Raw genomic sequence first — 14,695 nt, 5'->3', positions numbered from 1 at the left:
TTAGTCGAAATAGGACCTGTCAATTGTTCTAAATATGTATTTTTTAATGTCTGCAAATGTTGTTCTCTTCAAGCCAGTAATGTTTTTTCTCTAGTTCCAGCTCCTCTCAATTCCTGAGATATGACCTCATCTTCCCTGTATGTAAATCTAGTTTTGTTAGCCAAGTGGGCATGGTCTGAAATAATTACATAGTTATGGCAAGTGACATGTCATCAACATTGATAAAGGTGCATGTGGATGTGAGACCAAATCTGTAATCTCCGCTTTTCCCCTTGCAGGGGGCAGTTCGCCTGGCTGCAGTTGGATCAGAGAGTGCTCGATCACGACCTGCCGAAGAAATCCGGCCCCGTCACACTGTATTTTGTTGTAAGGTAAGTTTTCAACTGTTTCCGGTACAGTGAAAAAGTATTTGCCCCCTCCCAGTTTAATTGTTTTCACATTTTTTGTGTTTTTCACCTGCTGGATATTAAAGTGGCCATGAACATCATATGTAAGTCAACCCAACCCAAAGAAAATCTGCTGCCTGTGTGAACACACCCAACCATTTCGGAGCAATCGGATGACTATTTTAAGTCTGTGGTGGTACCCTGACTTTCCCTCGTTGGCAGAAGGATAGGATTTGTTAGACTTTATGAGGTTATGGTCAAAGGTAGTGATAAGAAGATCATATTTGTTCCGGACTTACGGGGAATGTTGCAATTTTTTGGAAACAGTCCCGGATCAAAAAAAGACGAGGTTTACAAAAATCCACCCACAAATTAACGGTCTGGATAGGGGTTGGGTTAATTCTGGGGTGAGGCTAAAGCTTCCCTAATTTGCCAACAGGTAGGCGGGTAACTATATATAAATGGTTGGCTGTATGGGGAGGCAAGAGGAACATCTGTCCGACCAACATGGATGCTTGATAATTGCTTTTTAAAGGGTTAATCCCATACTCAGAAGTTATCACCTATTCACACCCATTGATCCTGAGAATGGGGCTGTGGTTGGACATTCGTATCACAGTCTCTATGGGGATGCCGAAAAAAGCGGAGCGCAGTAGTCTGCTGGTTCTCAGGGGTGCACATGTCTGGCCGCTGCTCCATTCAGAGGAGGCATTTCAGAGCCGCATATTGGAATCAGAGGGGGTCCCAGCGATCGGACAAGTTATTAACTATCCTTAGAGCGATGGAAATACTTCTTTCATTGTCTAAGTGCTTTTCTAAGTTTTCTAAAAACTTATTAGAAAACTTTTGGCTGTATGCCTAAACTTTTCTTCACCAGCAGAGGGCGCTATATTTCCATTATCTCCGACCTTTGGCGTTTGCGCTGCACGTGTAGCCTGCTGGACACAACTTGTCGTGGGTGTAACTCATGTATTGCAGTGCCCTGATGACGGCCTTAGTCAGCCCGATGAGCACATAAACACCCTGTGAACTGGGTCAGAGGATTTATGCCATTACGCTGGACGGAAGCTGCAATCAGCGTTAATTATCTTATAAAATATTATTTCTCACATAATGACGGGGGGAGGGTGAAGACATTACTTGTTTTACCGTCCTATAAACTTGGATTGTGCGCTCCAGAAATTTTAATTAGCACATTGCTTTTTAGTCTCAAGATTCTCAGCTGAGTATGTGTACAGCAAATTAGATAAGTGGTGTCTGGTGGCGGCAAAATTTCTAGTGATGAGCATTTCGATTCGTGCTGCCCTGGTCCGGCGTCCAATCTGGTTCTCTATGACAGGCGGTCTTCACTTTTGCACCCGACATCTTGATGTCATTCTAGGTATGGGAAGGACCCAGCGTACGACGATAGGAAAAGGGGGGGAAGCCCAACAACTAGGGAGAGTGGAGACCCCTAAGCAGATCTAACAACACACTGACTCCCCTACCATCCCAAAATAGTTTCCGCACCTATCGTCGAGCAGGATACCTAATCCCTGGCTGACCCTGGAGCTAGGCCCTAGGTAGGAAAGGGAGAGGTGAGCACTAGTCAGCCCCCACTGCAACTAAAGACAAACAAGGGAAACAGAGAACGGGATAAACTTTGAGTAGACACCAGAGTGATCACGACTACAACCCACAAAGGAACTCCAAGAAGAAAATAGCCGACTGCTAGAACTCCAGGCCTAAACAGAGGAATATAGTTCTATCACCGGCAACTCTCTGGAGACACTGAGGGTATTTAAAGATCAAGCAAGGGTGTGTTAATTAGCAGCAGAAGGTGGAGGTCACCGCTGGGTAATAAAGAGATAAGGATGATAAAAAGTATCAAGAAGGTGCCTGCAAAGCCAAGCGCAGCGACCTCCTACAGCTGGATCCAGAATGACTGTCTGTCAAACCTGATAAACCCATGACACTTGGGCTCCTTCTGCTCATACATGGCACCACAACATCATAGCGTTCCGTGTCACCAAGTCACTACGTCACTCCATGAGGTCAAGAATGCCCAGCCAAGGATGTTGGGTGCAGAAGTGAAGACTGGCTGCCACAAAGGACCAAAACTGGAGATCGGACAAGTGTAGCGCAAATCGTATTGGTCATTTGTAAATTTTACGCTTGTTAATGAGAGTTTTCAGTCTTTTTCAGGCAACGCCAGGTTGTCCGGTGAAAGTAAGTTACCACTTATTCGAACAAAAAGTGAAAAACTTGCAGATTGGTGGGTGTCCGACCACTGGGACCTGCACCGAATTGGACATTTTTATCCTCTTTAGAATGACCGCCACTCCATTAATTCTCTTATCAGACTACTAGAAAAAGACAAACGCAGCGCACAGCAGCCCCATAGGGAATGAATGGAGCAACGGCCGGGCATGCTCCATTCTAATAGTCGTCCAGTGGTCGGACCCCCACCGATCAATAAGTTATCACCTATCTTTTAGATAGGAGATAACTTGTTTTTACCAGACGACCCCTTTAAGCATAAAGCTAAGAAAAAACAGCTGCACTCTGAAACGCAAAACATTGAATCTAGAAAATTGGAGCTGCATTACTGCCATAGAAAATAGGTGAACGCCATAATATGTACATAGGAAATATAGAAAAATGGAACTGTAATATCGCTACAGTAAAAATTGGTACACAAAAACTAAAGGTACTTAGCGCATAAATTGCGCTACAATTTATAGGGCAGAAAGGATCCATATAATTAAAACCGCCTTAGGTTGATGGGTGTAAGAGTCAATTTGGCCAATTTACACCCTAAATACCTTCATTTTTTCTGTAGCAATTTTTCCTGTAGCATTATCGCAGTTCCATTTTTCTCTATTTCCTATGTACATATTATGGCGTTCACCTATTTTCTATGGGCAGTAATGCCCTTCCAATTTTGTAGATTCAATGTTTAGCATTTTTTCTTAGTTTTATTGACTTACTTGTCCTTGCTTGCACCTGTACACACTAGTTTTTTTTTTCTGTTTAACCCCTTTAAGCATGATTTAGGACCACATCAAAGTTCAAGTCAACCTTCGATGAGATCTGCAGCAGGTGTTGTAATCCCCTGCAGCACTCCCAGAGGAGAAATTAAGTATTACAGTGCATATGGAAACTAATGATATACAGACAGATATACTGGGACCTCCGTATTGCTACTGGAACCTCTTCAACTTCAATGCCTAAACCCGAAATATCACACCCCTTTGCATTTGAAAAGCCTGTTGTAGAAGAGCTGATTGGGATGACGGTTTTAGGAAGGCTTATTAGTAGGCATAGTACAGCTTTGCCATGACCAGAGATGGCGTCCATTGCGCACAGGTTCCCCTAATAAGCCGTGTTGCTGAGCTTGTTACTGTGATGTCTAGAGCGAGGGAACGAGTTATATGAATTGATGGAAAGTGACGTCCCCTCGAGAGCGATGTAACCCACAGCAGCGCAGAACGCGTTGTCTCGTCTTATTGAAGTATTGCTGCTCCTGCCGAGAAAACCCGGGATGATGAATACTGGTTATTATCCTTTTCGATGTCAGACACGGGGAACCGTTCTCTTCACAAGCTGCTCAGCTTCAATGCAACTAATTCTTCCTCAAAGACTTTGATGCTCCTTTTTCTTTCATTAAGACGTGAGATCGAGGAGCGCAGAGTAGATTCACCATTTGGGGGATATTTTTTATTTATTTATTTTTTAGAAGAGTTTCCCAATGATAAGTTGATCAGACAGAGGAACTGATGTATTACACAGCTCCTATTCAATGTGAAAATAACTGATTGTTTAAATCAACTTTTTGCGTTAAATATATTTTTTAAAAATGTTTGATAATGTTTTTTCAATTTTCCCTATCATTATCTTTTAAAAAATAATCAGAAATATAACAATTTTCACACTGGTCATTATATCTAATACTAAACACACACCTTCTGTTTATCATCACAGATAGGATTACAGTAAAATGTATAATCTCCACATACAGCAGAGTACTATGACTAATATATCTCTGTATTCACTGGATTGGACGGAATCAACTATTCAGAATAGGTGATGTCACAGCTCTCTTCCTCCTCCTGTACAATGACTGATAACACCTCTATATACAGTAGATAACACAGGATCCACCATTCACAATAGGTGATATCACAGCTCACCTCCTCCTCCTCCTGTACAATGACTGATAACACCTCTATATACAGTAGATAACACAGGATCCACCATTCACAATAGGTGATGTCACAGCTCACCTCCTCCTCCTCCTGTACAATGACTGATAACACCTCTATAGGCAGTAGATAACACAGGATTCACCATTCACAATAGGTGATATCAGAGCGTACCTCCTCCTCCTGTGCAATGACTGATAACACCTCTACATACAGTAGATAACACAGGATTCACAATTCACAATAGGCGATGTCACAGCTCACCTTCTCCTCCTCCTGTACAATGACTGATAACACCTCTATATACAGTAGATAACACAGGATCCACCATTCACAATAGGTGAGGTCACAGCTCACCTCCTCCTCCTGTACAATGACTGGTAACATCTCTATATACAGTAGATAACACAGGATCCACCATTCACAATAGATGATGTCACAGCTCACCTCCTCCTCCTGTACAATGACTGATAACACCTCCATATACAGTAGATAGCACAGGATTCACCATTGACAATAGGTGATGTCACAGTTCACCTCCTCCTCTTGTAGAATGACTGATAACACCTCTATATACAGTAGATAACAGAGGATCCACCATTCACAATAGATGATGTCACAGCTCACCTCCTCCTCCTCCTCCTGTACAATGACTGATAACACCTCTATATACAGTAGATAACACAGGATCCACCATTCACAATAGATGATGTCACAGCTCACCTCCTCCTCCTGTACAATGACTGATAACACCTCTATATACAGTAGATAACAGAGGATCCACCATTCACAATAGATGATGTCACAGCTCACCTCCTCCTCCTCCTCCTGTACAATGACTGATAACACCTCTATATACAGTAGATAACACATGATCCACCATTCACAATAGGTGATGTCACAGCTCACCTCCTTCTCCTGTATAATGACTGATAACTCCTCTATATACAGTAGATAACACAGGATCCACCATTCACAATAGGAGATGTCACAGCACATCTCCTCCTCCTGTACAGTGACTGATAACACCTCTATATACAGTAGATAACACAGGATCCACCATTCACAATAGGTGATGTCTCAGCTCACCTCCTCCTCCTCCTGTACAATGACTGGTAACATCTCTATATACAGTAGATAACACAGGATCCACCATTCTCAATAGATGATGTCACAGCTCACCTCCTCCTCCTGTACAATGACTGATAACACCTCCATATACAGTAGATAGCACAGGATTCACCATTGACAATAGGTGATGTCACAGTTCACCTCCTCCTCTTGTAGAATGACTGATAACACCTCTATATACAGTAGATAACAGAGGATCCACCATTCACAATAGATGATGTCACAGCTCACCTCCTCCTCCTCCTCCTGTACAATGACTGATAACACCTCTATATACAGTAGATAACACAGGATCCACCATTCACAATAGGTGATGTCACAGCTCACCTCCTTCTCCTGTATAATGACTGATAACTCCTCTATATACAGTAGATAACACAGGATCCACCATTCATAATAGGAGATGTCACAGCACATCTCCTCCTCCTGTACAGTGACTGATAACACCTCTATATGCAGTAGATAACACAGGATCGACCATTCACAATAGGTGATGTCACAGCTCACCTACTCCTCCTCCTGTACAATGACTGATAACACCTCTATATGCAGTAGATAACACAGGATTCACCATTCACAATAGGTGATATCAGAGCGTACCTCCTCCTCCTGTGCAATGACTGGTAACACCTCTATATACAGTAGATAACACAGGATTCACAATTCACAATAGGCGATGTCACAGCTCACCTTCTCCTCCTCCTGTACAATGACTGATAACACCTCTATATACAGTAGATAACACAGGATCCACCATTCACAATAGGTGATGTCACAGCTCACCTCCTCCTCCTCCTGTACAATGACTGGTAACATCTCTATATACAGTAGATAACACAGGATCCACCATTCACAATAGGTGATATCACAGCTCACCTCCTCCTCCTGTACAATGACTGATAACACCTCTATATACAGTAGATAACACAAAATCCACCATTCACAATAGGTGATGTCACAGCTCACCTCTTCCTCCTGTACAATGACTGATAACACCTCTATGTACAGTAGATAACACAGGATCCACCATTCATAATAGGTGATGTCACAGCTCACCTCCTCCTGTACAATGACTGATAACACCTCTATGTACATTAGATAACACAGGATCCACCATTCACAATAGGAGATGTCACAGCTCATCTCCTCCTCCTGTACAGTGACTGATAACATCTCTATATACAGTAGATAACACAGGATCCACCATTCACAATAGGTGATGTCACAGCTCACCTCCTCCTTCTCCTGTACAATGACTGGTAACATCTCTATATACAGTAGATAACACAGGATCCACCATTCACAATAGATGATGTCACAGCTCACCTCCTCCTCCTGTACAATGACTGATAACACCTCCATATACAGTAGATAGCACAGGATTCACCATTGACAATAGGTGATGTCACAGCTCATCTCCTCCTCCTCCTGTACAGTGACTGATAACATCTCTATATACAGCAGATAACACAGGATCCACCATTCACAAAAGGTGATGTCACAGCTCACCTCCTCCTCCTGTACAATGACTGATAACACCTCCATATACAGTAGATAGCACAGGATTCACCATTGACAATAGGTGATGTCACAGTTCACCTCCTCCTCTTGTATAATGACTGATAACACCTCTATATACAGTAGATAACAGAGGATCCACCATTCACAATAGATGATGTCACAGCTCACCTCCTCCTCCTCCTGTACAATGACTGATAACACCTCTATATACAGTAGATAACACAGGATCCACCATTCACAATAGGTGATGTCACAGCTCACCTCCTTCTCCTGTATAATGACTGATAACACCTCTATATACAGTAGATAACACAGGATCCATCATTCACAATAGGTGATATCACAGCTCACCTCCTCCTCCTCCTCCTGTACAATGACTGATAACACCTCTATATACAGTAGATAACACAGGATAAATCATTCACAATAGGTGATATCACAACTCACCTCCTCCTCCTGTACAATGACTGATAACACCTCTATGTACAGTAGATAACACAGGATCCACCATTCATAATAGGTGATGTCACAGCTCACCTCCTCCTGTACAAAGACTGATAACACCTCTATGTACAGTAGATAACACAGGATCCACTATTCATAATAGGTGATGTCACAGCTCACCTCCTCCTCCGGTACAATGACTGATAACACCTCTATATACAGTAGATAACACAGGATTCACCATTCACAATAGGTGATATCAGAGCGTACCTCCTCCTCCTGTGCAATGACTGATAACACCTCTATATACAGTAGATAACACAGGATTCACAATTCACAATAGGCGATGTCACAGCTCACCTTCTCCTCCTCCTGTACAATGACTGATAACACCTCTATATACAGTAGATAACACAGGATCCACCATTCACAATAGGTGATGTCACAGCTCACCTCCTCCTCCTCCTGTGCAATGACTGGTAACATCTCTATATACAGTAGATAACATAGGATCCACCATTCACAATAGGTGATATCACAGCTCACCTCCTCCTCCTGTACAATGACTGATAACACCTCTATGTACAGTAGATAACACAGGATCCACCATTCATAATAGGTGATGTCACAGCTCACCTCCTCCTCCTGTACAATGACTGAAACTCCTCTTTATACAGTAGATAACACAGGATCCAGCATTCACAATAGGAGATGTCACAGCTCATCTCCTCCTCCTCCTGTACAGTGACTGATAACACCTCTATATACAGTAGATAACACAGGATCCACCATTCACAATAGGTGATGTCACAGCTCACCTCCTCCTCCTCCTGTACAATGACTGGTAACATCTCTATATACAGTAGATAACACAGGATCCACCATTCACAATAGATGATGTCACAGCTCACCTCCTCCTCCTGTACTATGACTGATAACACCTCCATATACAGTAGATAGCACAGGATTCACCATTGACAATAGGTGATGTCACAGTTCACCTCCTCCTCTTGTATAATGACTGATAACGCCTCTATATACAGTAGATAACAGAGGATCCACCATTCACAATAAATGATGTCACAGCTCACCTCCTCCTCCTCCTCCTGTACAATGACTGATAACACCTCTATATACAGTAGATAACACAGGATCCACCATTCACAATAGGTGATGTCACAGCTCACCACCTTCTCCTGTATAATGACTGATAACACCTCTATATACAGTAGATAACACAGGATCCACCATTCACAATAGGTGATGTCACAGCTCACCTCCTCCTGTACAGTGACTGATAATACCTCTGTATACAGTAGAGAACACAGGATCTACCATCCACAATAGGTGATGTCACAGCTCACCTCCTCCTCCTCCTGTACAAGGACTGATAACACCTCTGTATACAGTAGATAACACAGGATCCACCATTCACAATAGGTGATGTCACAGCTCACCTCCTCCTCCTGTACAATGACTGATAACACCTCTATATACAGTAGATAACACAGGATCCACTATTCACAATAGATGTCACAGCTCACCTCCTCCTTCTCCTGTACAATGACTGATAACACCTCTATATACAGTAGATAACACAGGATCTACCATCCACAATAGGTGATGTCACAACTCACCTCCTCCTCCTGTACAATGACTGATAACACCTCTATATACAGTAGATATCACAGGATTCACCATTTACAATAGGTGATGTCACAGCTCACCTCCTCCTCCTGTACAATGACTGATAACACCTCTATATACAGTAGATAACACAGGATCTACCATCCACAATAGGTGATGTCACAGCTCACCTCTTCCTCCTGTACAATGACTGATAACACCTCTATATACAGTAGATAACACAGGATCTACCATCCACAATAGGCGATGTCACAGCTCACCTCCTCCTCCTGTACCATGACTGATAACACCTCTATATACAGTAGATAACAGAGGATCCACCATTCACAATAGATGATGTCACAGCTCACCTCCTCCTCCTCCTGTACAGTGACTGATAACACCTCTATATACAGTAGATAACACAGGATCCACCATTCACAATAGGTGATGTCACAGCTCACCTCCTCCTCCTGTACAATGACTGATAACACCTCTATATACAGTAGATATCACAGGATCCACTATTCACAATAGATGTCACAGCTCACCTCCTCCTTCTCCTGTACAATGACTGATAACACCTCTATATACAGTAGATAACACAGGATCTACCATCCACAATAGGTGATGTTACAGCTCACCTCCTCCTCCTGTACAATGACTGATAACACCTCTATATACAGTAGATAACACAGTATTCACCATTGACAATTGGTGATGTCACAGCTCACCTCCTCCTCTTGTATAATGACTGATAACACCTCTATATACAATAGATAACAGAGGATCCACCATTCACAATAGATGATGTCACAGCTCACCTCCTCCTCCTCCTGTACAGTGACTGATAACACCTCTATATACAGTAGATAACACAGGATCCACCATTCACAATAAGTGATATCACAGCTCACCTCCTCCTCCTGTACAGTGACTGATAACACCTCTATATAGAGTAGAGAACACACACAGGATCTACCATCCACAATAGGTGATGTCACAGCTCACCTCCTCCTCCTCCTGTACAAGGACTGATAACACCTCTGTATACAGTAGATAACACAGGATCCACCATTCACAATAGGTGATGTCACAGCTCACCTCCTCCTCCTGTTCAATGACTGATAACACATCTATATACAGTAGATAACACAGGATCCCCTATTCACAATAGATGTCACAGCTCACCTCCTCCTTCTCCTGTACAATGACTGATAACACCTCTATATACAGTAGATAACACAGGATCTACCATCCACAAGAGGTGATGTCACAGCTCACCTCCTTCTCCTGTATAATGACTGATAACACCTCTATATACAGTAGATAACACAGGATCCACCATTCACAATAGGTGATGTCACAGCTCACCTCCTCCTGTACAGTGACTGATAACACCTCTATATACAGTAGATAGCACAGGATCCACCATTCACAATAGGTGATATCACAGCTCACCTCCTCCTCCTCCTGTACAATGACTGATAACGCCTCTATATACAGTAGATAACACAGGATCCACCATTCACAATAGGTGATGTCACAGCTCACCTCCTCCTCCTGTACAATGACTGATAACACCTCTATATACAGTAGATAACACAGGATCCACCATTCACAATAGGTGATGTCACAGCTCACATCCTCCTCCTCCTGTACAATGACTGATAACACCTCTATATACAGTAGATAACACAGGATCTACCATTCACAATAGGTGATGTCACAGCTCACCTCCTCCTCCTCCTGTACAAGGACTGATAACACCTCTGTATACAGTAGATAACACAGGATCCACCATTCACAATAGGTGATGTCACAGCTCACCTCCTCCTCTTCCTGTACAAGGACTGATAACACCTCTATATACAGTAGATAACACAGGATCCACCATTCACAATAGATTATGTCACAGCTCACCTCCTCCTCTTGTACAAGGACTGATAACACCTCCATATACAGTAGATAACACAGGATCCACCATTCACAATAGGTGATGTCACAGTTCACCTCCTCCTCCTCTACTATGACTGATAACACCTCTATATACAGTAGATAGCACAGGATTCACCATTCACAATAGGTGATGTCACAGCTCACCTCCTCCCCTCCTGTACAATGACTGATAACATCTATTTACAGTAGATGTAAATATTTAAACATGCGTTTTCTTAGACTGGGTTCACATTTTGGGGTATCCCCCACCTTACCCTTAAAGGGGTGTCCCATAAACTAATTTTACCACTTTTCCATAGGATAGGTGATGAACGTATGATTGCTGGGTGGTGTCTGTGCCCTCTGACCCTAATCAGTCATGAGAGCTGGGGTCCCCAAGTCCCTTGTGTGATTGGAGCTGTACTGAGCATGTGCATCTATTCACTGCCTATAGGAGCTGTGGTTGCACATGCTCACTGCTGCTCCATTCACACAGGAGACCCTATACTCTACACCCTTATGGGGTCCCAGCGGTCAGACCCCCAGCAATCATACATTTATCATCTGTCTTGCGGCATATATTAATTATGTGACAACCCCTTTAAGTCCCTTTTATTACTGATGCGTTTGGTAAGAATTGACAGTCGTGCTTGGGTGACAGCTGACTTTAATTGCATGTTATATTAGATAAGCAAATGTCGCCCTGAGCCCTGCCTTCATAAACACTAAAAGCGTGGGCTAGTGATGGCCGGATGGGCTAGTTGCTCATCTGGACATCATCCAATAGGTTGCACCCATTCTATCACAATAACTTCCCGAGGGCAAAGTCACTGAGAGCAGAAATAAATAATTACCATTATATAATATGTAGAGGAAAGGGCATCATGTTTAAGCTTGCGGACTGGTATTACTGGTTTTGTGAGTTTTACTGCTGGTGGAGTCTGCAACAATCACTTTGCTGGAAACTTTAGAAAGAAAAAAAGTTTTTTTGACCACATAGAGGAGCTGTGAGCGGCTTGGCCACTAGAATGAGGACAAGGACATTAGGACAGTAGTCGCCCGCTTGCACAGTACCACATTTCTGCAAATGTAAAGTAGCAAAAAGTTACAAAAAGTAGCAAAAAATTACAAAAAGTAGGAAAAAGTTACAAAATTCACCCTTTTTTTGGATATTGTTAGGATCAGTTGAGGTCCAACATTTGGGGTCACCACTAATCCTGAGAACCAAGGTGCTTGGTCCCTCCTTGGGAAGGCTTGCCCTGAATCTAAATACCTTGGCCACTATGGAGAGGCTTGTTGGCAACTTCACTGGCACCCAGAGCTCATGCCCCTACAGCTATAACCCTGGATCATACTATAATGAATCCTCTTAAGAAAATAGCCCAAGTGACATTTCTGGATGAGAAGCAGGAGCCATGTTCATGACGTGGCAAAACATGATGACTGAATACAGTTTTATCATTGAGGTCAATGTATAAGTTGTATGCAGTCAGCTCCTTGGCTCCCCCTAGTGGTGGCTTCAGGCTGAAATAATTTTTTCATTAAAAGGAATGTCCACCCTTAGTAAATGTTTTTTCTTTCCTTAAATACATGTATTTGGGGCTAAAAAACATTGTTGCAACTGGGTTTCATTTTGCACCATTTAGTTTTGATAGGCTCTTTGTTTCCCTTCACATGTGGTGCGGTTCTCGATGTGGTCTGTGATCATAAATAAGCTGAGAGAAGCGCAGAAAAAGAGTTACAAACTCCCCTCAGATCTCATAGCTGGGCTGACTGACAGATTCTCAGTTAACTCTTTGTGCACCCAGCAACAGACCGGAGGATATAGAAGGCAAACGGTGCAAAATTTTTAACAGCAAAATTGCAAAATTGAATTTAGCCCAACTACATACATTTAAGATAAAGGAAAAAAGTGGACAACCCCTTTAATTCCATGGCTATTTAGGAGATTTATCAGGCAATGGGGCTCTAAAACCTTTAAAAAAATGATACAAATAATTATTAAGCAGAAAGCTAAAGCTGCTCTGCAGTCCCTTCTTTTATTGATTGGTGAAGATCCCAGAGATAAGATCCAAACCAATCATAAATCATAAAGTGATGATCTAACAGCTTTTGTAAATGGTCACTGTCATTTTTTAACAAAGTTTGCATAAATCAATAGCACAAGTAAATATAAGAAACTTTGTAATATACCTTATCAGAGAAATATGCTTCTTTCTCCACTTATGAGCCACTTCTTCTCATCCTTCGGCTTCCTTAACTCATTATTTATCCATGTTGGTCAAGACAAGAACAACTGTCAGCCCCCTGAGAGATCAGATTACAGCTGATGGAGAAGTGAGGGAGGATGAGCAGAGAGAGGAAACAAGCTGAAGCAGAGAGACAGGAAGTTCGTGCTGCTGCTTATGGGTTATCCGGGACTATTTAATTTTTTTACTATGAGCCTAAGAACTAACAAGGCAGGTAGTTGTTACATACTGTAGCTGCCTGTTGTGCCAGCACAGATGGATCATAGACCACTCCTGCCAGCAATTCAATGGCTTCTGCTGACATGACGTTGAGAGGGCAGTGGGTTCTCTTAAACTTTCCTCTGTCGACGGGGTGTGACTGCTGACCTAATGCTGATTGATAGCCAGCTCCCTGCTGCCTAACTGCGGGAAGTCAGCATCAATCAGCATAATGTTGGCAGTCAAGCCCGTCAAATATCACATGGTCATAAGTATTCAGACCCTTTGATCAGTATTGAGTAGAACCCCCCTTTTGAGCTAGTACAGCCATGAGTCTTCTTGTGAATAATGCAACACGTTTTTCACACCTGGATTTGGGGATCCTCTGCCATTCTTCCTTGCAGATCCTCTCCAGTTCCGTCAGGTTGGATGGTGAACGTTGGTGGACAGCCATTTTCAGGTCTCTCCAGAGATGCTCAATTTGGTTTAGGTCGGGGCTCTGGCTGGGCCAGTCAAGAATGGTCACAGAGTTGTTCTGAAGCCACTCCTTTGTTATTTTAGCTGTGTGCTTAGGGTCATTGTCTTGTTGGAAGGTGAACCTTCTGCCAAGTCTGAGGTCCAGAGCACTCTGGAAGAGGTTGTCATCCAGGATAGCTCTGTACTTGGCCACATTCATGTTTCCTTCAATTGCAACCAGTCGACCTGTCCCTGCAGCTGAAATACACCCCCACAACATGATGCTGCCACCACCATGTTTCATTGTTGGGATTGTATTGGGCAGGTGATGAGCATTGCCTGGTTTTCTCCACACATACCGCTTAGAATTATCACCAAAAAGTTCTATCTTCGTCTCATCAGACCAGAGAATCTTATTTCTCATAGTCTGGGAGTCCTTCATGTGTTTTTGAGCAAACTCTATGCGTGCTTTCATATGTCTTGCACTGAGGAGATGCTTCCGTCGGGCCACTCTGGCATAAAGGCCTGACTGGTGGAGGGCTGCAGTGATAGTTGACTTTGT

General features: G+C 42.8%; 1 protein-coding gene across 4 annotated transcripts in view; it reads left to right on the top strand.

Annotated features, from left to right (window-relative positions):
• Positions 1-14,695, top strand: part of FRMD4B (FERM domain containing 4B) — a 257,085-nt gene that overhangs the window by 114,961 nt on the left and 127,429 nt on the right. For all 4 annotated transcript variants that reach the window (XM_073644727.1, XM_073644729.1, XM_073644726.1 and 1 more), the window contains exon 4: positions 279-371. In XM_073644727.1, coding sequence (XP_073500828.1) covers positions 279-371 — 93 coding nt within the window. The remainder of the gene's footprint in view (positions 1-278; positions 372-14,695) is intronic.

The sequence above is a fragment of the Phyllobates terribilis genome, unplaced genomic scaffold (assembly GCF_046119375.1).
Source record: "Phyllobates terribilis strain yellow unplaced genomic scaffold, ASM4611937v1 Scaffold_8__6_contigs__length_399053987, whole genome shotgun sequence".
Taxonomy (NCBI): domain Eukaryota; kingdom Metazoa; phylum Chordata; class Amphibia; order Anura; family Dendrobatidae; genus Phyllobates; species Phyllobates terribilis.
This window is presented reverse-complemented; position numbering and strand designations above follow the sequence as displayed.